Here is a 25,820-nt window from a genome sequence, read left to right on the forward strand (position 1 = left end):
ATTCCAGTATCATGTGACGTTCACATATCCTGTGAGACTTCATTACTCATGGGCTGGCACCCACATATACAGGATGGCTTACAAGTAAACAGAGCCATATACAACCAATTGTCCTAGTTGATGGGAGCCATCAAGATTCCAAGCTACCATTAATGACCCACACTTTGCATAGTTACAATAGGACTTCAGAGTTATACTTCATATTTCCAGTTTCAGATACGAGAATGATACATTCATACAAATGGGATGAACACACTCATTAGATCATAAGCTTTGCAATGATACCTTACAAGAGACCTTTTGCATGAAGCATATTTCAGTTACATTATATTCACACTTATAAACATATTTCCATAAAACATATGGAGTGCAACATCACAATTATCTCACCCACCTTCTTTCTCACCATTCCTCCATGCAGAATCCATCTGAGAAATTGAACAGCTCAGGTGATTCATGGTTGGATACAAAGCATTAGAGTTCTAAACCACTGATTAGAATCTGATGGTTGTTCGGCAACCTATGTGAAAAAGGATGGTGGTCTCAGTCTAGTCTTAAGTGGACAAATTACACATAACAAAAGCCACCATCCCACCTGGCATTCTTGTTGGCAGTCTCAATAAAAACGATTAATGACTGAGGCCCTGATTCAGCAAAGCACTTAAGCACATGCTTTAAAAAAAGAAGTAGTAAATACAACTGTCCATTAATAAGATAACATGGAAAAATTTGAAGTGGCGTTTGGAGTACAGATTTTATCTCAGTTACACAGTAATATGAAATGCACTATTCATACACAAGAAAGCTTAGTATAGTAAAACCTCTGTACACTTCAAACTTCTGTCAAATCCAGAATATATATCAAGATGATAATTTGCTCATTTGCACATAATATTAATATATTCAGATAGATAGACTCAGCCAAGTTTCCTCATATCTTTCTCCTCTTTCAGGAGTATGGTTTCCATAATAAAACTGTTATCAGGATTCTGATTGCCAGAAGTGAAATAGATCTGATGAATATAAGACGACGATACAAAGAGAGATATGGGAAATCTCTGTTTCATGATATCAAAGTAAGTCACTCTATACTTTTCCATGTATACAGTACCTAGTTCAATAGCAGAGTTTCATATATCCGTATGAGAGCTTTAACAATAGTAAATGTTGAGTTAATTCTGAATCCTAATCTAATCATTTGATACAAAGGCAGAAGTAACAATATGCTGCCTGAACTCATGTTACATCAGTTCAGTGCCTCTGACTACTTTCAGTAAATGAACAATAAAGATGAGATAATACTTCCCACTAAATTCTAATCACACTTTCATATAATAGGCCTGATCTTGTTTCATCCCACCCCCACCTGGGGACAGAACTGCCTGCTGGGGAAATACTTTGCAAAAAGTTGTTCCCCTACTGGTATAGAACTTGTGGAGCAGCTCTGTGGTCTTCCTCCATAACCCCCTGATGTGAGGTTGTGCCCAGATTCAGTTTGGAGAGGGAGGTGATATGGCCAAAGCACCCTTTTCTCTGGGTATTCTGAGCTGTAGAGCAACCCATAGGTGGTCATACAAGGTTACTGAAGTGATGTAAAATGACCTTTGCAGTTCCCTTACCTGTGCTATGCCTCTTTTGTTAATCACGTGGCAAAACTAATCTTGGCTGAAAATGTTCAGGTGTCCTTGCCACATCCAGCATGAAGCACAGTACCAGCACCATGCACTACCTGGGAGCATTTTAAATGTACTTGTATTATTTAGCCTCGTCACATCCACCCTAAAACAGTGCTTCACCACCCCTAAGGCCCCTCTTTCATTAATCTAATTAAAGCTGATCCGGCAATCAGTTTGTCCTTGATCAGCATGGACCTGTTTCCATCTTTAACCTTATAAACTTATTGTTATGAAGCTAGATTTTCACTTCCTAGCACATCTGTTTCCTCTATAAACAAACAAAATCCTGCATTACTGGTACTCATACTACTGGGAAAAATTCTAATAAACATTCAAAATTAATCTAATGGCAGTCCCACTGAAGTTTTGCAATTAACCTCAATAAGAGCAGAGCAGGTTCTGTGTCTGCAAGATCTGGTCCTTTATTTTATTTTGAGTTATTTTCTTGAAAACATGATCGGCCAGATTTTTATTTAATTTACAGTGATGATTAAGAGAAATCAAAATCATTCCTACTGTGTGTGTTGGGTTTTTTTACATAGCAACCACCAGAAAGAGCTATTTTTCTTGTACTGTCAGTCCCATATCTTCAGACAATCATGAACTGTATTGCTGAATTCTTGTAATATGATTCAGTGCAGTAAAAACCTTTCCAATGTTTTTATGATTTTTTTATTATTATTTTTATAGAAAATATCTACGGCTAAGATTTTCAAAACTGATCAATGAATTTCCAGTGCTCAATTTGAGATACATTAAAAGGACCCGATTTTCAGAAAGAGCTGAGCAGCCACCTTCTGAAAATCAGACCTTGTAGGTGCCTCAGGTTGCCCCTTCCCCCACCCTCCCCCAAAAAAGGAGAGATCCAAAATTACTAATCACTTTTGAAAATCTTGGTCTAGAATCTTTACGAAGCATTGAAAGTCTTGTGCAAAACCCACAACTTCTCAAATGTCCTCCAGTCCCTAATACACAAAAATGGTTTTCTTGGCTGGGGCGAGGGGGGGAGAAAGAGGAAAAATTATCATCACAAAAAGATTCTTTCCCTTGCAGCATTTTGCTTCAGGACATTATGAGACAGCTTTACTTGCCATCTGTGCTGGTGATACTGAAGATTATTAAAGGAAGAAGATAATGAATTTTGAAAGCTGTATGGATCCATTTTTAATAAAAATCCAAGCCAGGCACATTTCCTATAACTATTGGTTATTCCTGCACTATATAAAAAAGTGGACGAATCAATAATAGATATTTTCTAACTTTTAATCTTTTTGAAAACAAGACAAGTGTACAAACTTGTTTTGTCAGGAATATGATTTTTCCCAACTTGTGAAGAAATGCTGTTACTGTGAACTGCATTATCTAATGTAAAATTAATACAATTCTATTTAACTAAAATGTATGTGTATTATTTTGCCTTATGATGGGGTTTACAGACACCACGCCAAGGGAATGATGGAGCAAGAAGGCCCTGCTCCTCCACAGCTGCAAAGCATGCTTCAAATGGAAGACCTGTTTAAAAGGGGACATTGATGCTCAGGGGGAGGGAGAGAGTAGAGAGGCTGTCTGCAGGAAGGAAACAAACAAGCTAGTAGCACTAGCTTCTGGGACAGAGGATCCATAGGGGAAGGCTGGACTATGGGTAAGACTAGTGTGGGTAAGACCATAGGCGGCGAATCATATGGGCCCATGGTGCCTGGGCACCAGGAGTATTCCTGGCCCAGTGCCCGGCTCCAGCAATGTTTGAGGTCAGGTCTCTTCCTTGGCCCCACCTTCTGTTCCCGGGCGCTCCCCCGGGCCATTTAAAATGGCCCGGGGCCCCCACCCACCACCAGCAGTGGAGCTGAGCGGCTTCCTGCCTGCTTGCTACACATAGGTGCCGGTCCCTCCCTGCAGCCCCTGGGCGGGGTGGGTCTGTGTCTATGTGCGCTGCTCCTGCCCCAAGCGCCCCTGCAGCCAATAGGAAGCTGCAGGGGCAGTGCCTGTGGGTAGCAGTGTGCGGAGACCCTAGCCCACCCTGCCTAGGAGCCCCAGGTGAGCGCTGCACCCCCTCCTTTCCCACACACCCCCTCCTGCCCCCAAACTCCCTCCCAGAGCCTGCACCTCTGCACCCACTCCTGTCCCCAAACTCCTTCCCAGAGCCTGCACCCAGACTCCATCCCAGAGCCTGCACCCCAGCCCTCCACACACCTCCCACCCCCAAACTCCCTCCCATAGCCTGCACCCCCAACCCCTGACCCAGCCCAGAACCTACACCCAAACTCCGTCCCAGAGCCTGCATCCCCACCCCCTTCCCACACACACCCTCCTGTCCTCAAACTCCCTCCCAGAGCCTGCACCCCAGCCCCAGCTATCCGCACACCTCCCACCCCCAAACTCCCTTCCAGAGCCTGCACCCCCACCTCTAGCCCACAGCCTGCATCCCTCACCCCCTCCTGCACCCCCACCTCCTACCCCAGCCTGGAGTCTGCACCCAGCACCCAAACTCCATCCCAGAGCCTGCACCCCAGACCCCCTCCACCACCCAAACTCCCTCCCAGAAATCAACATCTCACCCCTTCTGCACTCAAACTCCCTCCCAGAGCCTGCACCCCAATCCCCTGCCCCAGCCCAGGACCTGCACCCCAGACTTCCTTCCCCCCACACAAACTCCCTCCCAGAGCCTTAGGCAGGTCTGGGTCGGAGTTTGTGGGGGCGGGTTCTAGGCATTCTGGGCACCACCAAAATTTCTACAAACCTGCCGCCCTAGGTAAGACCTGAAGAGAGAACAGGGGAGGCTGGTCTGGTGTACCTGCAAGAAAGAACTGAGACACACTTCACCCTTTCGACTTTGAGCCCTGAGCCAGGACCTGGTGGAGGGGAGAGCTTGAGTCCCCCTACTCTTCCCTTCCCTTTTGTCAAACCGGGAGAAACTGGGGAACACTGGGAGATGACTGACTGTAAGTTGGCCACCAGCCCCTCAGCTTGCCTGGCAAGGCCATCCCAGGACTTTGGGACTTTCGAGCCATTGCCTGCCAGCCCCCAAGCACAGTTGCCAACTTTCACACAGTAAATAAGCACCCTGACTTTTGCAATAAGCCAAAAATCAAGCTAATCCCATTTCAAAACAAGCCAATCCCTAAGAACCCCAACACTTTATGTACTATATACCTCCGGCGTGCAGTCTGGGACTGTGGTGGGCCCGCTGTGCACCCCTGACTCTTTCCCGCTGCTTGCCCCCGCCCTTGCCCCTGCTTGCCAGGAGCCGATCAAAAAAAAGAAGCAACAAACTACAAGCCAAACAAGCTACAAGCCAAAAACTAGCCAACAAGCAATTCACAAGCCAATTAAGCAAAAAAACAAGCCCAATTTCTGCATTTTTTTCCATGGGTTTGGCATGTCTGGGGCGCAGGTATCTGGGAAAGGGGGGGCCCCCAAAGCTGGGCTCTGGGAGGGAGGGGGCAGAGAAGCAAAAACTAGGTTGTTGTAGGGGTTTCTTTAACTCTCTAGTCCTAGGGAAATTTTTGTGTGTGTCTGAATTGTTACAGACATACTTGCTGACAGGTATTTTGAAATAAATTACCAAAATAATTGAAACTGGTGTGATTATGTACGGTTATTTGGACAAATAAAATTTGCAAATTTTGCAGAATTTTAAAATATTGTGTGCAGAATTTTTAATTTGGGGGCACAGAATTCCCCCAGGAGTATTCTTGACTGGTAAGGTACTATTTAACAAGAATATAGGTGGAATAATCTGAGCCTAAATCACTTTGGCCCCAATTCAGGAAAGCATTTAAGCACATGAGGCGGAGTCCCTTAAGCACACATGCTTAAGTGCTTTGCTGAATCAGGACCAATGTATTGAACACTTAAATAGTAAATTGCTCTTTTGGCTTTCCACTTCTTATTCTTTTATATGACCTCTCTGGGCTTCATCATGCCAGCATTTGCATTTCTATGACGTAATGCTTTAAGCAAAACCAGGTGTGTTTGAAGGAAGACAGTTAAACAAAGAAAAAAATTCATATTGATTTTAAATAAATATTTTGTAAGCCTGCATACTGTATTCTAAGTATGAATTATTCTAAGCATTTTGGAGCTGGAGCAGGGGTTTTTTTGTTTTTGTTTTTTGGGGTTTTTTTTGCTTTGCAAAGCACCTATCACAATAGGTGCTGGTCCACAACTAAGGGCCCTAGGTTCTCTGGTAATACAAATAATAAATAATAGTCCCTGTATCTGTACACATTTACAGACAAAAGGGAAACTGACTATGTGGTAAGATTATCCTATGCTCTTTAATGTATGCTCAAAATGTCAATTTAGTACAAACACTTGAAGATTTTTAATCTGTAATTTTCTATAAGCATAATTCTAAAATGTAACAGTATAGGTTGATTGGTTTGCTCTGGCATGTCACCTCAGGGCTATGCAAAACTGATGTGTAGTTTCAGTCTACCTTGGGTGGGGCAAACCTTGTTTTCGGTTTGTTTCAAAACCTTTGTGTTTGATTTACAATAATCTGAAAACTCAAAGGAAAACAAACCTGAAATTGATCAGTATCAAAAGATTTTGGATTTAACTCATACATCCTTAACCAGAACTGTTAAAGAAAAAGTTTGGGAGAGTAAACTTGACCATCATTAGCGGAAATGTTAATACCTGGTGATTGTGGACCAAAATTTGCCTTATTAACAAAACTTGAAGCAATGTGAAATTATGTAGATTTGGGATTTTGTTATGCAAGGCTTTAATATTGCAATGCAACTGTGGTGAATGTTCAAAAAGTACTTTCAGCTCATAGCTATTTTATACCAGCATGGAGCTAATTCATATCAGAATAAGATTAGTAAAATATGTAGATATATATCTATAACAAAGTTCCTTTCTTTGGGTCAGATTGTGACTTCTCACTCTTACTCATGCAAGCACTGCCTACGAATAGTCCTATTGAAGTCTATGGGGCTACTTATGTGACCAAAAGTTCATCAATGGAAAGAGAATCAACAATCTGGCCTTTTGTATTTTGTAGTCCAAAGATGGAAAAAAGAAGAAACTTTTATTGTATTCATGAAAAAATACATTTTAAAATAATGTAAGATAAGAGAATGGGATGGCTTAGGTGACTGGTAACTGACAAAGGAGCCTTTTGCTCTCTGTCACTTGTTTGACTCCATCCTGATCAGCAGTGCTCCAATGTCATTACCATGTGACAGATTTAGGAGTAGGACTTTGATGGTCCCCGTCCAGTTCCCATTGGCTAGGTATGGACAACCCCAGACTAACCTCTGCCACCCCGGAAATCAAGGACTGAAGGTCTTGGGGTGGGGGAGGCAAATCGGGTGAGAAGTGGTGGTCCTTACAGACACTAGGGTGTGAGGCTCATAGGGAACCCTACACCAATTAGTTGTTTATACTGCACTGGGGCCATTGCCTTAGGCTCTTTACACACGTACGTTCCCTGCCCTTCAGAGATCACAAGACCTGGAGCTGCTCCAAGCTACGGCTCCCGCACGCGCTGCCGCCCCGTGGGAAACAGCAGCTGCCCCAGCACCTACATCTCAGGTCAAACCTCCTACTGGGTAGGGCTGCTTTAGTCCCGCCCCTCTCATTGTGATACGATTGGTGTTTTCCCGAGCCGCATGTTTCGACGAGTAGTAGCTAGCGTTGTCAATCTCTCACATTCCTCCAATCACAGCCGCTCCCCGGCCCGCAGTTCCGCAGCCGCTCTTTCCCAATCTCGCCCAGCTCGGAGCGCGAGGCGGGCGGTTGAAGTTCAGGGGGCTGCTGTGCCCGGCCGGGGGCGAGCTCCGTGGGAGCTGGCCGCAGGGCGGCGGCTCCAGCCCCCGGGGGAGCGGGTCTCTGCGGAGGGCGGCCCGCCGCGCCGCGCCGCCGGCTTGGCCCCGATGGAAGCCAGCCTGACCTGCGCTGTCTGCCTCGGCCTCTTTGAGGATCCGGTCACGCTGCCGCTCTGCTCGCACAACTTCTGCAAGGGCTGCGTGCTGGAGTGCCTGGCCTCCGGGGAGCCCGGCCCGCTCCCCTCGCCCCGCGCGGGCCAGGGCCTGCGCTTCTCCTGCCCGCTCTGCCGGAAACTCTGCCCGCTGCCGCGCGGCGGCTACGCGGCGCTGCCCGTCAACACCACGCTGGCGGAGGTGGTGAAGCTGTACAGGGCCGGCGGGGGCAGGGCGGGGCCGGGGCGCGGCGAGGCGGGGGCGCTGAGCCCCCCGCCGGCGGTCGGAGCAACCTGCGAGAAGCACCCGGCCCGGCTGGTGCAGCTGTACTGCCGGATGTGCCGCCAGGCGGGCTGCGGACAGTGCGTGTCTGAGGGGCACCAGGGCATCTTCCACGCCGTCAACCTCCTGGACACCGTGTACCAGGAGGAGAAAGTAAGCCCCGCGCCCCTGGCCAGCCGGCTGTGCCCATTGCGGGGTGAAATAGGAACCTGCCTACTCAGCCACTGCCTCCCTTGAGGCTTAGCCCAGGCCACCCAGCAGTGCAGGCCTGGTTGGCGAACACAATAAGCCGGGCTGCCTCCTGCGAACCTGTTAGAGCCAAATGGGCCGAGTGTTGTAATAAGTCAGAGCATTCCTGTGAAAGCTTTCAGGGCCAGGACGCTGCATTAACAAGTCCTGGTCTTTCCTGTTTATCCTGCATACCTAAGGCCAAGCCATGTAGTAACATGGCAGTGTCCTGACCTAATTATCACAGTGCCCTAACAAGCTGTTTCTCCCTCCACCTCCTCGTAGATAGTTTTATGATTTTAACTGAATAGACTGTAGACGGGTTCAAGATGTTGAAGCTGATAATCTTGCTCTAAACCTAAAACTGTGGTGGTTCTAGCTCTGTTGCTCATGGTTGTAAAAAATTCACACACCCCGCCCCCAAAAATGTAGTTAAGCCAACCTAAACCCCAGGATAGACACTGTTAGATCAACTCAGGAATTATTCTGTCAAGCTACCTACAGCTCCTTGAGGGAGTAGATTAGCTATAGCAGGAGGAGGAGGAAAAACACTTTGTCATTATAGCAAGTGTCACCTGTAGACAGGCCCTTAATGTCGTGTATGTTAACCGTGTTTCCCTAAAACCAAGAATATGCTAGTCCAGCCATCCGATGTAGAGCCGCTTCTTGGCAGTCACGTTACCTATCTGCTTTTTGGCCTAACACTTTTGGATTTGGGTAGTGGATTAAGGAAAAGCAATTAAGGTGAAATAGACGGCTCCTGGGATATTTTAGCATGAAGAAGGCATGTGCCTTTTTTAATACTTTATCTGCAATGGATTTTTGCCAGAGAGTGGACATTCAACCACTTTTCCAGGCTCCATCTGAAGTACAAGCTAGGTAGTACATTATTAAGCAGTCCCTTTATGCTGCAGTTTAATTGCATTTGCAGAATGTCCCTGGTACATTGGATGGGTATGAGGCATAGTAGAGCACATGGCACTGTGGCTGTTCTATACTGATGTTGCAGCTTGACCAGTGGGAATGCAGGCTGGAAGTGCGGAGGGGCAAAGGCAGCTTGTCCCCTCAGCGCAGGAAAAGAGGAACACACAATCTGGTCTGGAGTTTAACTATACTGGTATAGTTAAAGCAGCAAAACTTTCTAGAATAGACAAGCCTAAAGGAGAGAGAGGAAAAATACCAAATGCAAGTTTCTTCATTGTCCTAAAGCATGAAGAGTCTTTTTATATAAGTAATGCCTTAATAGTCTAGTTAAACTCTGTGCAGTCTGTAGATATAGTATGATTAAAGAGCATAATGTAGATTTTTTTAATTAAAAAAAAAAAGTAGATTAAGTGGTTATAAATTTATGTCCTGCAGTTAACCTTCTTTAGCAGCCTGAAGAAACTGAGAGCAATAAATGAGAACTTGGTGAAGGAACTATCAAGTCATCCAAAAGATACTGAGGTGAGTTAGACATAATGACATCTGTAGAGAATAGTGGAGCCCTGTGTTTTTTGCAAATGTGAGAGAACACAAAATAAAATAAAAACAAACCCTGCAGCATCTGCTCCTGCTGGCCCAGCTGTGTGTGGCGGAAGCCACTGCTGCAAGGTGAGTACTGGGCAGGCTTATTCTGCAATGCTGCTCCCGGGGAAGGATCCAACCGCATCCCCACCCCTGCAATGGGAGAAGGACCTGATCCCTTCCCTCCTCCCCACCTGGGCGATGGGGGGAGAGAGAGAGAGAGAGAGAGACACACACACACCCCACCCCACCCCACCCTCACCCCCTGGGGACCTGGAACTAATACCTCAAGACCTCCTCACCCAGACCAGCATCATAAGTAAGGCCATACTGGGTCAGACCATGGTCCATCTCTAGCCCATCTTCTGACAGTGTCCAATGTCGGGTGCCTCAGAAGGAATGAACAAATAGGCGATCATCGAGGTATCCACCCCCTATCATCCTCTCCCTGCTTGTGGCAGTCAGATGGTACGGACACCCACGGCATGAGGTTGTATCCCTGACTATCGAACATAAGAATGGCCATATTGGGTCAGACCAAAGGTCCATCTTGCCCAGTATCCTGTCTTCCAACCGTGGCAAATGCCAGGTGCCCCAGGGGGAATGAACAGACAGGTAATCATCTACTGATCCATCCCCTGTCGCCTATTCCCAGCTTCTGGCAAACAGAGGCTAGGGATGCCATCCCAGCCCATCCTGACTAATAGCCATTGATGGACCTATCCTCCATGAATTTATCTAGTTCCTTTTTGAACCCTGTTATAGTTTTGGCCTTCACAACATCCCTTGGCAATGAGTTCCACAGATTGGCTCAGCGCTGTGTGAAGAAATCCTTCCTTTTGTTTGTTTTAAACCTGCTGCCTATTAATTTAATTTGGTGATCTCTGGTTCTTGTGTTATCTGAAGGTGTAAATAACAGTTTGGTATTCACTTTCTCTAAACCATTCATGATTTTATAGACTTACTTTGTATCCCACGTAGTCATCTCTTTCCCAAGTTGAAAAATGTCCAGGTTTTTAATCTCTCTTTGAACGGAAACTGTTCCATACCCTTAATTATTTTTGTTGCCTTTCTCCTTACCTTTTCCTATTCAAATACATCTTTTTTGAGATGGGGTAACCAGAACTGCACATTGTATTCAAGCTGTGGGCAATTTATATAGTGGCATTATGATATTTAGTGCCGTCATATCTATCCCTTGCTTAAAGGTTCATAATATTGTTAGGGCCCCCCCCCCCTTTTTTTTTGACTGCCACTGCATATTGAGTAGATGTTTTCAGACAACTACTCCTGATGACTTCAAGATCGCTTTCTTGAGTGGTAACATCTAATTCAGACCCCATCATTTTATATGTATCATTGGGATTATGTTTTCCAATGTGCATTACTTTGCATTTATCAACATTGAATTTCATCTGCTATTTTGTTGCCCAGTCTCCGAGTTTTGAGAGGTCCTTTTGTAGTTCTTCGCAGACTGCCTGGGACTTAACTATCTTGAGTAGTTTTGTATCATCTGCAAATTTTGCCACCTTACTGTTTACCCCTTTTTCCAGATCATTTATGCATATGTTGAAAACTGACCATTTATTCCTACCCTTTGTTTCCTATCTTTTAGCCAGTTACCAGTCCATGAGAGGACCTTCCCTCTTATCCCATGACAGCTTACTTTGCTTAAGAGCCTTTGGTGAGGGACCTTGTCAAAGGCTTTCTGAAAATCTTAAGTATACTGTATCCCCTTTGTCCACATGCTTGTTGACCCCCTCAAAGAATTCTAGTAGGTTGGTGAGGCATGATTTCTATTTAACAAACACTATGTTGACACTTCCCCAACAAATTATTTTAATCTATGTGGCTGACAATTTTGTTCTTTACTATAGTTTTAACCAGTTTGCCCGGTACTGAAGTCAGGCTTATGGGCCTGTAATTGCTGGGATCACCTCTGGAGTCCTCTCTTAAAAATTGGAGTCACATTTAGCTATCCTCCAGTCATTTGGTACAGAAGCTGAGTTAAAAGATAGGTTATAGACTACAGTTAGTAGTTCTGCAATTTTACATTTAAGTTCCTTCAGAACTCTTGGGTGAATACCATCTGGTCCTGGTCACTTATTACTGTTTAGTTTATCAATTTGTTCCAAAACCACCTCTCATGACACCTCAATCTGGGACAGTTCCTCAGATTTGTCACCTAAAAAGAATGGCTCAGGTTTGGGAATCTCTCTTATATCCTCAGTCATGAAGACCGATGCAAAGAATTCATTTTGTTTCTCCGCAATGGCCTTATCGTCCTTGAGTGATCCTTTAGCATCTTGATTGTCCAGTGGCCCCACTGGTTGTTTAGCAGGCTTCCTGTTTCTGATGTATTGTTTTAAAAAAAAAAAATTAAAAAAAAAAAAAACGCTATTACTTAGTCTTTGGCTAGCTGGTCTTCAAATATTTTTTTGGACTTTCTAATTATATTTTTACGCTTCATTTGCCAGAGTTTATGTTCCTTTCTATTTTCCTCACTAGGATTTAACTTCCACTGTTTAAAGGATGCCTTTTTGGCTCTCACTGCTTCTTTTAGTTTGTTGTTTAGCCACAGTGGTACTTTTTTGGTTCTCTTATTATGTTTTTTAATTTGGGGGTATACATATAAATTGAGCCTCTGTTGTGGTGTCTTTAAAACGTTTCCATGCAGCTTGCAGGGATGACATAGTGTAAAGACTTACTGTTATCAGATCTTTGTGCAAAATACTTTGTTTCTAGATCTTGAACAAAGAAGCAGAGATAATTATGTTGGAATTTGAAGAAATTTTCAAAACTCTGGAAATGAGAAAAAAGGAATTGCTAGAAGATATTGAAAGTCAGAGAAGTAAGAAAGAGAAGGAATATCAAATTTGGAAGAAAATGAAGGAAACTCACAAGAAAACCATTGAGAGTTTCCTGAAGGACTGTGAAAAGCTTGTTGATGAATGTGATCCTGAGCGTTTCCTGGAGGTGATAATTTTTACATTACAATGATCTGCCATCAAGTAGTATGTACATGTGACACCCCCTGTTTGGGACATCCTTTGAAATACTTAAGGCATGGCCACACTGGAAACTTCAAAGTGCTGTCATGGGAGAGAGCACTGGGAGAGAGCTCTCCCAGCGCTCCTGGTAATCCACCTCCACAAGGGGATTAGCTTCGAGCACTGGAAGCCTATTTACACTAGCGCTTTAAAGCGCTCTGACTTGCTGCGATCAGAGGGGTGATTTTTCACACCCCTGACACAGCAAGTTAGAGCGCTATAAAATGTAAGTGTAGCCAAGCTCTTACACTCAAGGCGAATTCTGTTTAGATGTTGCTGTATAATCTGCTTCTCTGAAGGTGCAATTCTGACAGGAGTCTCACTTCCCTTCAGAGTGTAGAAGAGAACCTTATTTTGATGTGGGGGAGGGTTCCCACCCCTTGTATTGCACAATCTGTTTTAAAGCACTAATTTCTAATTCACTTGAAGTTTTGTGATTGACTTATTTTATTCCTTTCCAACTCAATCAGGAACTGATTGGAAAGTTCCTAGAGACTTGGTTAAAATTCTGTGAGGCATATACTCAGAGTAGTGGGGTGGGGCAAGTGGCTGCATTATAAACACTATGTGACCCTCAGTGACCAAAATTTTTACGATTTTGGGAACTCTTTCTAGACTTGTATACATGATGGGGAAATGCACTCTATGGAGTGTGATTTCCAGTGCCCACTAACTTGTTGAACATTAATTGCTTTGTATAGATGCCATTAGTGTGCTTTAACATAGTTATTTTATAGCTGTCTTCTGTTGAAGTGCCCTAGGGAGCCTTTTATGCATGCCGACAGGGTCTACATGGTCCAGTTAGCATGCTCTAGAAATCACTCCCCTGTAGAGAGTGCACTACCCTACCATGTAGAAAAAGTCCCTTAGGGCTGGTCTACACTAACAAATTAGATCAACCTAGCTATGTCACTCAGGGTATGAAAAATCCACACCCCTGAGCGCTGTAGTTAGGCTGATTTAGATCCGTGTGTAGATAGTGCTGGGTCGACAGAAGAATTCTTCTATCGACCTAGCTACCACCTCTTGGGATAGCATTTCAAGTGTAGACCAACTCTTAGTCTTGCACTAAGGAGCACAAGTCCACAGTATGGAAATCCTGCCAAAATGTTTTCAAGTACATTTTGGTCTCAAAGACAGCCGTGTGGCTTTTGCCTCGTGCACAGTGTCTTGGATTTGACTTTTAGGAAAGATTTCTCCTTTGGCTTCAGAACAAAATATTACAAGGTAAATAATTTTCCCAGACATGACACTCCCTGTGTGTGATTATTGCTCTTCTACTTCTGTGAGCCCTTAAAGTTCTGATTATGTCTTGATGAAATGAAGAGTTGTTTTTTAACAAGTTGAACAGTTAACTTCTCTCAGATATTCTGGTAAAGTACTTTTGTTTTATTTTTAAATAACATCCTTAACTCTAATGCAGTCTTATTTTAATTACAGGTGGCATGTGGCTTGAATAAAAGGTACATACATTTCATGTGTTCTACTTTCTGTAGTTTGCTAGTGTATAGTTGAGTAAGGTAATAAGATACAAAAAAGTTTAGTTTAATATTCATATCATGACTGTGGGGGGTTGGGAGAGGAGTGTCCAGGGCATACAGTGGATTAATTAATATGGAGAGATACACAGAACAGTTTTGAACAGTTGTAGAAGTTCTGTGAATATTTGAGATCATTACTTTCTAACATTTAATTTCAAAATTCTTCTAGAGCTGTTGGAATTAGTATATCACTTTCACAGATTTATTATTGAACAGATAAAAGTGGATCTTGAAATAATCACTTCAGATACTACTTCATGTTTTTCTGTAAACACTGCCCTAAAAAAGCCTTAATACTGTCTTTTTGCTTTGTCCCAGAAAATAATATAAGAACATAAGAATGGCTATACTGGGTCAAACCAGTGGTACATCTAGCCCAGTATTCTGTCTTCTGACAGTGGCTAATGGCAGATGTTTCAGAGGAAATGAACAGAATAGGGCAATTGTCAAGTTATCCATTCCCTGTCTTCCAGTCCCAGTGTCCGTCAGTCAGAGGCTTAGGGACACCTGCTGCATGGGGTTGCATCCCTGATCATCTTGGCTAATAGCCATTGATGGACCTATCCTCCATGAACTTAATCTAATTCTGTTTTGAGTCCAGTTATGGCTTTTGCCTTTACAACATTCCATGGCAACCAGTTCTGCAGATTGACTGCGTTGTGTGAAGAAGTACTTCCTTTTGTTTGTGTTAAACCTGCAACCTATTAATTTCATTGGGCAACCCCAGATTCTTGTGTTTTAAGAAGGGGTGAATAACACTTAGTTATTCGCTTTCTCCACACCATTCATGATTTTATAGACCTCTATCATATCCTCCCTGAGTCATCTCTTTTTCCAAGATGAAAACAGTCTGTCTTTTTAATCTCGCCTCCTCTGGAAGCTATTCCATACCCTTGATTGTTTTTGTAGCCCTTCTCTGTAACTTTTCCATTTCAAGTATCTTTTTTTGAGATGGGGTGACTAGAACTGCACACAGTATTCAAGGTGTGGGCGAATCATGGATTTATGTATTGGCATTATGATATTTATGGTCTTATCTATCCCTTAATGGTTCCTAACATTATTAGCATTTTTCTTTCTTTGACCGCAACTGCACATTGTACAGATGTTGTCAGAGAACGATCCACAGTGACTCCAAGATCTTTCTTGAGTGGTAATAGATAATTTAGACCCCATTATTCTGTATGAGTAGTTGGGATTATGTTTGCCAATGTGCACTACTTCGCATTTATCAACACAGAATTTCATTTGCCATTTTGTTGCCCAGTCACAAAGTTTTGTGACATACCTTTGTAACCCTTGGCAGTCTGCTTTGGACTTAACTGTCTTGAGTAATTTTGTATCCTCTGCAAACTTTCCCCCTCACTGTTCATCTCTTTTTCCAGATCACTTATGAATATGTTGAACAGCGCTGATCCCAGTGCTGATCCCTGGTGAACACAGCTGTTTACCTCTCCATTCTGAAAACTGACCTTTGAATATTTTAATCTCTTTCTGACTTAAGTTTGTGCTTTAGTTTATCAGATGCCATGCTGCTGTGCGACTGAAAAATCTAGTTTTTGTGGGAGTATTAAAGAAGATTTCAGGAATTATGCTTATAGGTCCTGCTAACATAATTAGATAAAATAGCTTCTTTATGTATGAAATGTTACTGAGACACACTATAAATCCGGTGATTTAAATTTTATATTAAATTGAATATAATGAATTTACTGTATGTTGAACTGTATATTAATCTTGTAATTTTCTCTGAGAAACGAAATGCTCCAATTCAGGAGCATCATGTTTTCAAAACTAATTTTTGGATACTTTAATGAATTAGAATCAAGAATGTTTGAGCATATACAGATTTGTTCAGTCAGCTCTAATATGATTAATGGAATTAAATTTCTTATTCAAACTTTCTATGAAAAGCTTGCAAGGTGTTTTTTTGTTGTTGAAGTAATGGAGTACAGTACCTTCTCTTGCTATTTTAAACGTTTGCTGTGGGATGCACAAAATGCCATATTTGGCTTTCTTATGGTTTTGTACTTTCATGTCTATACTTAATAAGGCAAAGCCTTCTTAAAAAAAAAATTACAGTAAGTGAGAACAGAACTTTAAAATTCTCTTTCACAGAATGAGGAATGACCTCTGGGAAAAAAGGTGTAATTTGGGTTCAGACACAGTGGACTAACAGTACCTTATCTCTTATTACTGAAGAATATATTTGGCAACAGTATTTCAGCCACATCTCTTATATTTTCATAGTGTACGTATTAACCTTTTTCTGCTTGACTAGTTAATTATTTCAAAAACAGGTACAGGAGAGGTGCAGAATTCTGGATAAATAAATAAATAAAACTTGTAGTTTCTTCAAATTCTCCTATTGTGTATTTAGAATTTCTCAATGGAATGATTTGCCTCCTTGCTGATTGGTGGTTTGACAAAATTAATTGTTCAGAACAATTACCGTAAGAAGAATGTGCTTTGATGGTTATTGCCGCCTACTTGTTTAAATTTCATTATGCTGGATTATGGGCCTTTAAATGTAGGGCAAACTAAACAAATGCTTAAATAACAATATCAGTTCAATTCCCCTCCCCCCCACACACAGACACCTTTTGCTCCCTCCCACCTCCCCCAAAAAACCTTTCTCACTGAAACTTCTTTTGCTATCTGTACAGCTAGAAGGGGTTAATCCTTTTAGACCATGACATGCAGCTTCTCTGGCAGACAGAAATCCCTTTTGGCTATTTTGATCACAGAATTTTTTCCAACAGATTCTCAAGTGGTCTTTTCTAAGAAAGGAAATTAGAAAATTCTAAATAGAGGAAGATCAATCTCTTCAGATATTTTTCTGCCATCTACTGACTTCCTTTTTTAATGTAATTATTTTTATTAAGTAGGTATAACTTTTTTCTGTTTTGAGCCCAGCGAAACACAAATAATTGTCTAAAAGATTTTTTTCACTTCTTTTCCAGAATGAAGACTCAGCTTGACCTGATGCACATAGCATCTAGCTATGAAAAAGCACCAGAGTCTACCCAAAAGCAAATGGACATCAAATCTGTGGTTAATGAAATCTTGGCCTTGCAGCTGACTTCAGTTGATTCATTCATTGTTAAAGGTAGAAAAAAGATACATATATTTTGAACACAGTGCACAGTTCATTATTTTTAACACATATATCTTGAAAATAAATCTGTTATCCTACCACAATAAACTTTATATTAGAGCAATACTCAGTTTGCAAAATGGAAAGTGTTTTAGCTGCCCTGGTTTCATAACTTGGTAAGTTACATCTGATGAGTCAAGTGTTCTTTGTATTATTGTATTTAAAAAAAAAAAAATACATCAGTCTTATTTTTATTCCTCTTTTCGAACAGAACTTTCTTCTGGAGGAAATGAAGGTTTAACTGGAAAGTGTGTGTATAAAAATAGTGCAAAACAATGGAAAGATCAGAAAAACATACACAGCACATATTATGTAAGTTCTTGTTTACAAGAGTTACTACAGGTTTTTTGTTTGTTTTGTTTTTGTTTTTTTAATGGTTAAGTATGTTCTTTTGGCTTTGTAAAATCCAAAATGGGCAATGTCTGATGCAACTTTTTTCAGCCTGTAGTGGGACATGAGGAAACTTTGACTGACGGTAGTAAGATCTGTACTCGCTTAATGTCAATATCAGAAATGTCAGCATTTCAAAACATGAGTCATGAGGTAAGAATGCATTTTGGTGTAAGTATTGCTCAACTACTAATAGTGTTTGGATAAACAAGTTACTGTTTCATATTGTGACAGTCTTTTACTTCGGGCTCCCCCTCCCGTTTTTTTTTATTCATTATGCTTAGGGCTCTACCAAATTCACAGTCCATTATGGTCAATTTCATTGTCATAAGATTTGAAAATTGGTAAATTTCACACTTTCAGATGTTTAAACCTGAAATTTCATGGTGGTGTAACTGGGGGTCCCGACCCAAAGGGGGACTGTGGGGGGAGGGGCACAAACCTGTTTGTAATGTGGGGGTCATGAGATTGCCACCCTCACTTCTGTGAAAAGTGCAGAGCTTCCTGCAACAGCAGGAGGTTCCCGGGGGCTCCCCACCCCTACTGCGCACATGCACAGAGCAATTGTGCAGGGGATGGACAGGTCCTCTCCCTGCCCAGCCAAAGCTAGGAGCCACCTTTGCTGGGGTGCTCCCAACAGCACAGGGAAGATTGGACCCAACTCTACAAGTCTCCTCCAGCTGCAGGAACCTCTGGGGCTGCTGCCCAGTCCCATAGCGTCCTGCAGCAGAGGGAGGCACCCAGAGGTGGGTCTGATGGTTTTTCTCTCTCTCTCCTCCTCCTCTCCCCCCTCCCCCCATCCCCCAAACAGCAGTGCAGGGGACAGACAAGTCCTGTCCCTGCCCAGCTGGAGCTAGAAGCCCCCTTTTCTGGGATGCTCCTAGAAGCAAGGGGACATTCGATTTCACGAGGAAGGGCTTATTTCACAGTCCATGATGCCCTAATTATACTAAACTGATACTCTTGATGGGTCAGTCACCTACTTTTAGTTCAGGCTACTGCACACTAACTTTTTTCTTAAATGAAATGTAGAACTACAACCTAGTTGCTTTTATAGAAAAATGTCTCACTGTTGTGGATTGTTAAAAGTGCAAGTGGATTATTTTTAAACTTATTTGAGAAGTTCACATTTTTTTGGCTACACTTCAAGTCCAAGTAGTCCATACTTAAAGATAAGGTAAGGCCCAGTTTCAGTGGGAAAGATACTGTGATCAAACCAAAGTATGAATGAGTGCCACATCTTTTCCTGAGAAGTAGTTAGTATGTGTTGATATTGGGCCTATGCTTTTGTGTGCATTTAAAGTGATAACTCATGCTCAAATTTTTAAACACTTAGTAGATTGTATGTCACAATTTCTGCAATGATGGGTTATATGTGTCCCCTAGTATTCCAAATCCCAGTTTCTTTTGACTGCAGTCAGTGAAGGAGTATCTGAGTTGCTTTGTCAAGCTTTATCAGCTGCACTGAATCATGCCTATCTAGCTTCTTCCTCTAGCAGAAAATGTCTTTAAAAGATCTTCCCTCCGTAGTCATTTGATAGCTGTTTTGGCCTTCCATAACCATTGCCTCTCCAGTTCCATATTCTTGAGTGTTAGAGGCATTTGAGTATTGTAGACATAAAATGAATCTTTTGCCTTGTTACCATAGATACACAGCAGTCAAAGTGGTTATCTTAATGTGACTAAGAAATTCAGAGAAATTCATTGGCCCTGGATAAAAGTACTGTATTGGATTTAGGTTTTCATTATTCTCATATGAGAATATTCTCTTGCATCTTAAACAATTTTTGCTAAAATCAGAATTGATCAGTTTTTTAACTTGAAGTTATAAAGATATTACTTCTGTGTAGTCTCATTCTTTGATACTTATGTCACTGAAGTATTTGGATTTTGGTTTTGTTTAAGTCACTTAAATATTTTACTTTTTAAAAGTAATAGATTTCTTCTAATCCGAACAGTTTGTATATTATTTTCTGTTGCCTTTTAAGTGTCCAGCAAAATATTCTAAGTAATTTAAAGTAGTCTTAGAACATATAAGCACAACAAATTAATAGTTTGCCTTCACATAATATTTAAAGAACTTGTAACTCTGATGGCTTACTACTTTTCCTTGTACTAAATAATTTGGTGATTTTTCTATAATTGTAGGAGGTACGTTATAATTATTATATGGATCATCGGAAATCAGATCCGTTGAAGATGCAGACTTCACCTGCAAATACAAAGCATACATTTGTGATAACTGATTCTTTGAAGGATACATTCTCAGCAGTTCCTCTTCTGTCCTCACCTCCCAAAGTGAAAGATGCACAGAGAATAAAAACACAAAAATTACAAAGAGGAAGTTTTAGTAACACTAGTTTTTCCAGTTCCAGTAGTTACAGATTCAGCTTTCCACCTGTGAACTGGAATTTCTCTGAATTGAACAGTGACTTGAACTTATTTAATGGAACAAGATCTCCGGAAGTAAGCAAACTAACCTCCACATCAGAAAATTCCAATGGCTTGGTAATAAAAAACAAAGTAAAAATGGAAGAGTCATCACCGGTTCCCATTTCTGCAAAAACACTAGCAAGTCCTAGCACTTCACCTGGCTTACCAGCATCAGCAATAAAACCTGTTCCTGTTTCAAAACCAAACTTTTTAGGTGCTCCTACTCAGAGCCTTTCTGTTCCACCTTTTATCCCCAATTCGGGTAATGACTCATCATTACCCAATTTAAATAAGGCAGCAGCTACATTTTTCTTCAAAAAAGAGAAGAATAATTCGGTTTTCCCCACTTTTTATGTGGGAAGATGTGATACTCAAGATAAAATGGGCAATCAACATGGAAATTATACGAAGTTTAACTCTTCAGCTTTAACTGAGGCTAAAGCTTCTGCTGCCTCTACAAGTCCTAAACTAGGATCATCAGAAAGTGGAAAGCCAGTTTTTTCATTTACCTTTAGCAATTCGGAAAGAGATTGTTTTACAGTATCCAAACTCAGCAATTCATTGAAGATGTCACCATTTTCAAGCGTATCTGAGAAGCCAGCTGAACAAAGTACAATATTTCAAACCGGAAAAGAGAACGTTTCTGTAAGCAAAGACGTAAAATATAACTGGCTAAAATCTCCTACAGTAGTCCCACAGGAGCAGAGTGCCAGTACCCCTGATTCCACTGCTGCTGTAGCCTGCACTACATCTAGTAGTGACGCTGGGAAGAAAGATGTTTCCAAGAGCCAGCCTGTCCCCTGTAGTAATATATTTTCCTTCTCATCCAATAATTGTATTCTGGAATGTAAATCTTCACCTGTAACCTCATTTGAAGGTTCTGTCAAAAGTACTTCCAACTCACTACCTTCCTCCTCGATGCTGTTTTTATCGAATAGTGAAATTGAAAAAATGAAAATAGAATCAATTGACAAAGCACATCCAGTTGTAGAAAAATCTACACCTTCAATATGTGCAGTAGCCATATCTGAACTTACAAGTCCAAAGTGTACCAATTCCTTTTTTTCTTTTGACCTATCTATGAAGACTGAAACTGAAGACACGCTTGCTCAACAGAATTCTTTGTGTGGTCCAGCTATAGTCAACTCTCTGTTTTCAACAGGCTTTCCTAGTAAAGAAAGCAATGTATTTTCCACTCATCCTAGTGTTGCATCAATTAAACCTCATATAGATGTGAAAGTTGAAGATAATGTAAATATTGCTGAAACCTATAAGTCACACCAAGATTTAGAAGAGATTTCTAGGAAGCAAGATGAACTTGACACTCTGCAGTTACAGAATGCAGCTTGTCTTAGTCCAGTGACATGTGATGGTACATTTTTAGGAGGCTCAGCACATGCAGTAGGTAAAGAACATGAAACACTAAATCATTCAGACTCTGATACAGAAGAGCTAAGTCAAGCATCAATGTCTAGTGACTGTAGCAATGCATCAGAATATTTTTTGGTGGCAGAAGACAAAATAACAGTTAGTGAAAAACCAGGTACATGCACCATAGAGAACGAAATTGAAGAGAATTCCCTTCAAGGTAAATAATATTCAGATATCTGTTTAGATATGCTGGAACTAGGTAAACGTTTGTACTGAAATACATAACCAGTTTAAAAAGAGATAACTCTCTCCTCCCTCCGAGCTCATTTTGTGTCTTGCAATGAATCTTAAATGAGGTTTATCTGTAATAGGAACAACTATCATAATCAAGTAGAATTCATAATAAAGTAGGGTTACTATGTTTGTGGTACAAACTGACAAAACAATATCAACCTCCAAAATGTCTTCCATTGTTAGAATTTAGGGTTAAACATGGTTTCTATGCCCTTATGAAGGGTGAAGCTAGAACTCTAGTTTCTTGCCTCTCCACCCGTTACCCCAAAATTTGGACCTAAATCACTCCAATACTGGCCTGCCTATAACCATAAACCAGTTGTTAATTTGTTCTGTCCAAATGGGTAATAACGAGGTGGCTCGCCCTAGAGGAAATGCCAGGGTTTTACCAGGAGGGTTGTTTCTGGACTGCAGAGGACTCCCCAGAGCCAACTAATTCTGATAACTCATGGGAGGACGTGGATACAGCCTTCCGCTCAAAGGATTGACGTACAAGCAGCAATTCTTCGTAAACAAAGTGTCATTTATTTAAAGGAAAATAAGCAGTTACAATACATTCAGTAAAGCAAGGAAGAATACACTAACCTGTTAAGACATCCTAAACCACTTTTAAATCTTTAATGTATGATTTCTAATTAAGTGGCAAAATAAAATAAGACCGCACAAAACACACAGCATACATAGACCATATAGCAGTTATTATGTAATATTCAAGGTACATAGAGACCCCTTGTACACATGCATAAAGCCCCAATACAGTTAGTAAACAGAATATATGTACAGGGAAGCATTGCAATGTTACACGTTAAAACACATGGAGACCTCCAATTCGTATGTATGAAGCCTACATGTAACATTACAGTATAATCCTGAATTTGATACAACATAGCACACAAGGCTTCTATATATAGGCATAAGAGAACATCACAGTATTACATGCCTTTGCTGTTCTTCAGTCTTCTCTGTTCTTATTCATCTGGCTACACACACACCCACCACCACCACCCCGGCTGTCAGCCTTATATTCAGTTTCTGGTCTTCTCTGACTGGTTGCTTTCTCAAATTCAGAAATTAGCATAGATCCTCCCTGCCTAATTATACCAGTTCAGCCAATCAGCTTCATCTGTCACTCAAGCTGGTTGATCCTCCTCCTGAGACTTCCTTGCTATTATCATAGATCTTCCTCCTAGCCGCATCCTTTAGTTCTCTTTAAATATGCTGACTCGTTCCCATCGAACTCTTATTTAACCCTTATCTCCTCTCAATCAAATCTGCTTCCATTTTGAGGTTTCTGATAGGAAATCACTGTGGCTGCCATTTTGGATTTTTAGCTCTAAACTATTATTACTTACCTAAAGCCTTAATTCTAAAATTAGCTACTGTTTTATGCAAGCTAAAGCGTTATGATACTGTCACCACTGTTGGTAGGTTAATTTGGAGAAGTGATTTTCTAAGATGTTTTAAACCCCACTGTAGCTGCTTTTCTGCATGTCTCTGCTGTAGGCTGCTACACAGGATCAGAGCAGCTTAATGAAAACCTTTTTATATTAGCAGTAGAGATATGGAATGATCTTTTGCTGCATCTTGACTGTGTTATCCATGCCATTTTATTCCAATAATAGAGAGAATATTTTAGATTTCTTCCATGCTTTTTAAATAAAACATCTGAATTAATATTCAGAATCAGTTCTTACTATTGGTATATATTGGTGGAGAATATAGCTTACACTTTATGAAATACAATCCTAAATCAATAGTAACACAGTCATTTTGAGTGAGTTGGTGATAGTGAATCTTTGCATGATGGGCAGAGACTTCCATCTAAAGAGGAAATCAAGTGTTGTGGAAAACAGATTCTAAAACAGAAAAACCTACATAAATTAAAGGTCGATATGACAGCAAAAATTTTAACAATGACTATGCTGCATTAAATCGCCCACTGAAGAAGGACTAATCAGGTGAATTTTCAGCTTGTGAAATATGACACATACTAGAGATCAAAAAATCAGTCCAGTTACATTTGATGATTATCGTTCGATATACTGCCACCTCTAAAGGAATATTACTACTCTCTTATAACTATGGCAAAATAGTATGAGGCTTAACAGCCCTTCCAAAATCATATTAACTATGATAATTATGGATATTCTTGATATCCCTATACATGGCCAAATACCTTTTTTTTTAATCTTGTCAAATTCTTGGCCTCAACCATTTCTTGTGGCAAAGTCCATCACCAAATTATTGTGTGAAAAAGTATTTCCTTTTATCAGGTTTTAATTGGCCACCTTTTCAGTTTCATTTAATCTCTCCTTGTGTTTTGAGATGGGGAGTATAGAATTTCCTGATTGATCTATCTTTTCTATACCATTTATTATTTTACATATTTATCACATGCCGTCTATTAATCTTTATAAAATAAAATCCCAGTCTTTTCTGTCTCATGAGTTTTTCCTACACCCTGGATTATTCTTGTCATCCTTCTCCGAACCCACTCTAATTCTGCAATATCCTTTTTTGAGATGGGGTGACCATTATTACACCCCATCTGTTGGCCTTGTTTGTGGAAAGCTACAGACTGAAGTTGCCATAGGATAAGGGCTGATCTTAGAGCTAAAGAACTGAGAGCATGGATGGACTGGTTCATGTATATATGGAAGGTGCTGGCTGAGGCCCCTATTTTGTACAGGGCTCTTCTAATCATAGAAATGGCCATGTCACTAAAACTTCATATAACTGTACCCTATATGATTTATAGACCTAAATGTTTACTGTGTAGATCAACATATTTTATAGCAGAAACATTCTGAAGAGTTAATACCGACATTCAAAAAATTAAATATGTATTGTATGTTTCTTTTCACAGGACAGGAAATTAAGTCTACGTCCATACAGAACAGTTGGTCAGAAATGTAAACGAATTTTCTAGAAATATTGGTCTTGGGCAAATCTCTTTCAGTTTACAGTAACGTATTTATCATAGTCTGTTGAATCTATCCTGTATGTATATGCATCTCCAGATATTTAGATTAGTGAAATGTGCCTTTTACTCTCTGAAAAGGTACATTCTAAAACCAGCAACCAGCTAAAATAGGGCTAGAATAAAGTATGCCTTTTAATAAAAACAAACATATAGATTTGAAAGGCTGTTCTTTCTAACCTTGTGCGATATATTGAATATAATCAAGTGCTGCAAGTTATTTTCTATAATAATTCTTAGGTGACAAGAAGGTGGTGTCTTTGCATGAAATGTTTATACTTATAAAATTTTAGACACTGAACAGGATATCTAAACAAATCTGTCATATCAGAATACATAGTTAATGGCTGAAGTGATGATATTTCTTCTTGAGTTCTAATCTTCTGATCAATTTCTCCAGGTTCAGTTATTGATCTTTACTGACCTCTATAGAGGAAGCAAGTATTGAATGCATTATTAAAGGCAAAATTTTAGTTACAGTAGTTGTCACTAATTAAGTAACAACTTTTGACATTCTGCGCTATATAAAATGGTACCAAAACTCTTCCCAATAGGTATATTTAGTATCTTCTGTACCACTACTGTTTTCATCCAAGTTTTATGCTGAATTAGATCCAACAAAGAAGTGACTTTTGTAATAATGTCTTCAGTACCACTTGACGTGGTTTTTCTGTGGCATAGAGTTCTTGGCTCATCCATCATCCAGGCTATACATGATACTAATATAATGTTGTTCTCATTGACTTCATCAATAATTAGAATGATAACACTCGCAGCTGATGCTGTTAAGAGGTTGGGATTCAGAATTGTTCTTAATTACTAATGTTATGCTTAACTTGTACACAGTGTATAGGAAAGAACACTGGAAATCATTTTCTAGCTAATCTTTATAGCATGGATTTATTTGCTTATCTGTTAGCACCAGTGTCAAGTGCTTAGTATATCACCACCTAATATATTAAAATATTTAAAACCAACGGTA

General features: G+C 40.8%; 2 protein-coding genes across 3 annotated transcripts in view; both read left to right on the top strand.

Annotated features, from left to right (window-relative positions):
• Positions 1-3,315, top strand: part of ANXA10 (annexin A10) — a 36,342-nt gene extending 33,027 nt beyond the window's left edge. Inside the window, exons 11-12 of the mRNA XM_043545331.1 lie at positions 954-1,076; positions 2,730-3,315. Coding sequence (XP_043401266.1) covers positions 954-1,076; positions 2,730-2,798 — 192 coding nt within the window. The 3' untranslated portion in view covers positions 2,799-3,315. The remainder of the gene's footprint in view (positions 1-953; positions 1,077-2,729) is intronic.
• Positions 3,316-7,368: 4,053 nt separating this feature from the next.
• Positions 7,369-25,820, top strand: LOC102941430. Of its 2 annotated transcripts, XR_006290708.1 has the most exons (10): positions 7,369-8,041; positions 9,476-9,562; positions 12,368-12,598; positions 14,113-14,135; positions 17,177-17,322; positions 17,582-17,682; positions 17,812-17,913; positions 19,909-21,781; positions 24,725-25,045; positions 25,079-25,820. XR_006290708.1 is itself a non-coding variant. In XM_027829279.3 (9 exons), exons 1-9 carry the CDS (start codon positions 7,562-7,564, stop codon positions 24,772-24,774), a joined length of 3,093 nt encoding a protein of 1,030 aa, XP_027685080.2. In that variant the 5' UTR covers positions 7,369-7,561; the 3' UTR covers positions 24,775-25,820. The 2 variants fall into 2 exon arrangements, 1 of the variants encoding a protein (XP_027685080.2); XM_027829279.3 differs by having other exon boundaries at positions 24,725-25,820.

Source organism: Chelonia mydas, chromosome 4 (assembly GCF_015237465.2).
Source record: "Chelonia mydas isolate rCheMyd1 chromosome 4, rCheMyd1.pri.v2, whole genome shotgun sequence".
NCBI classification, from domain to species: Eukaryota; Metazoa; Chordata; order Testudines; family Cheloniidae; genus Chelonia; species Chelonia mydas.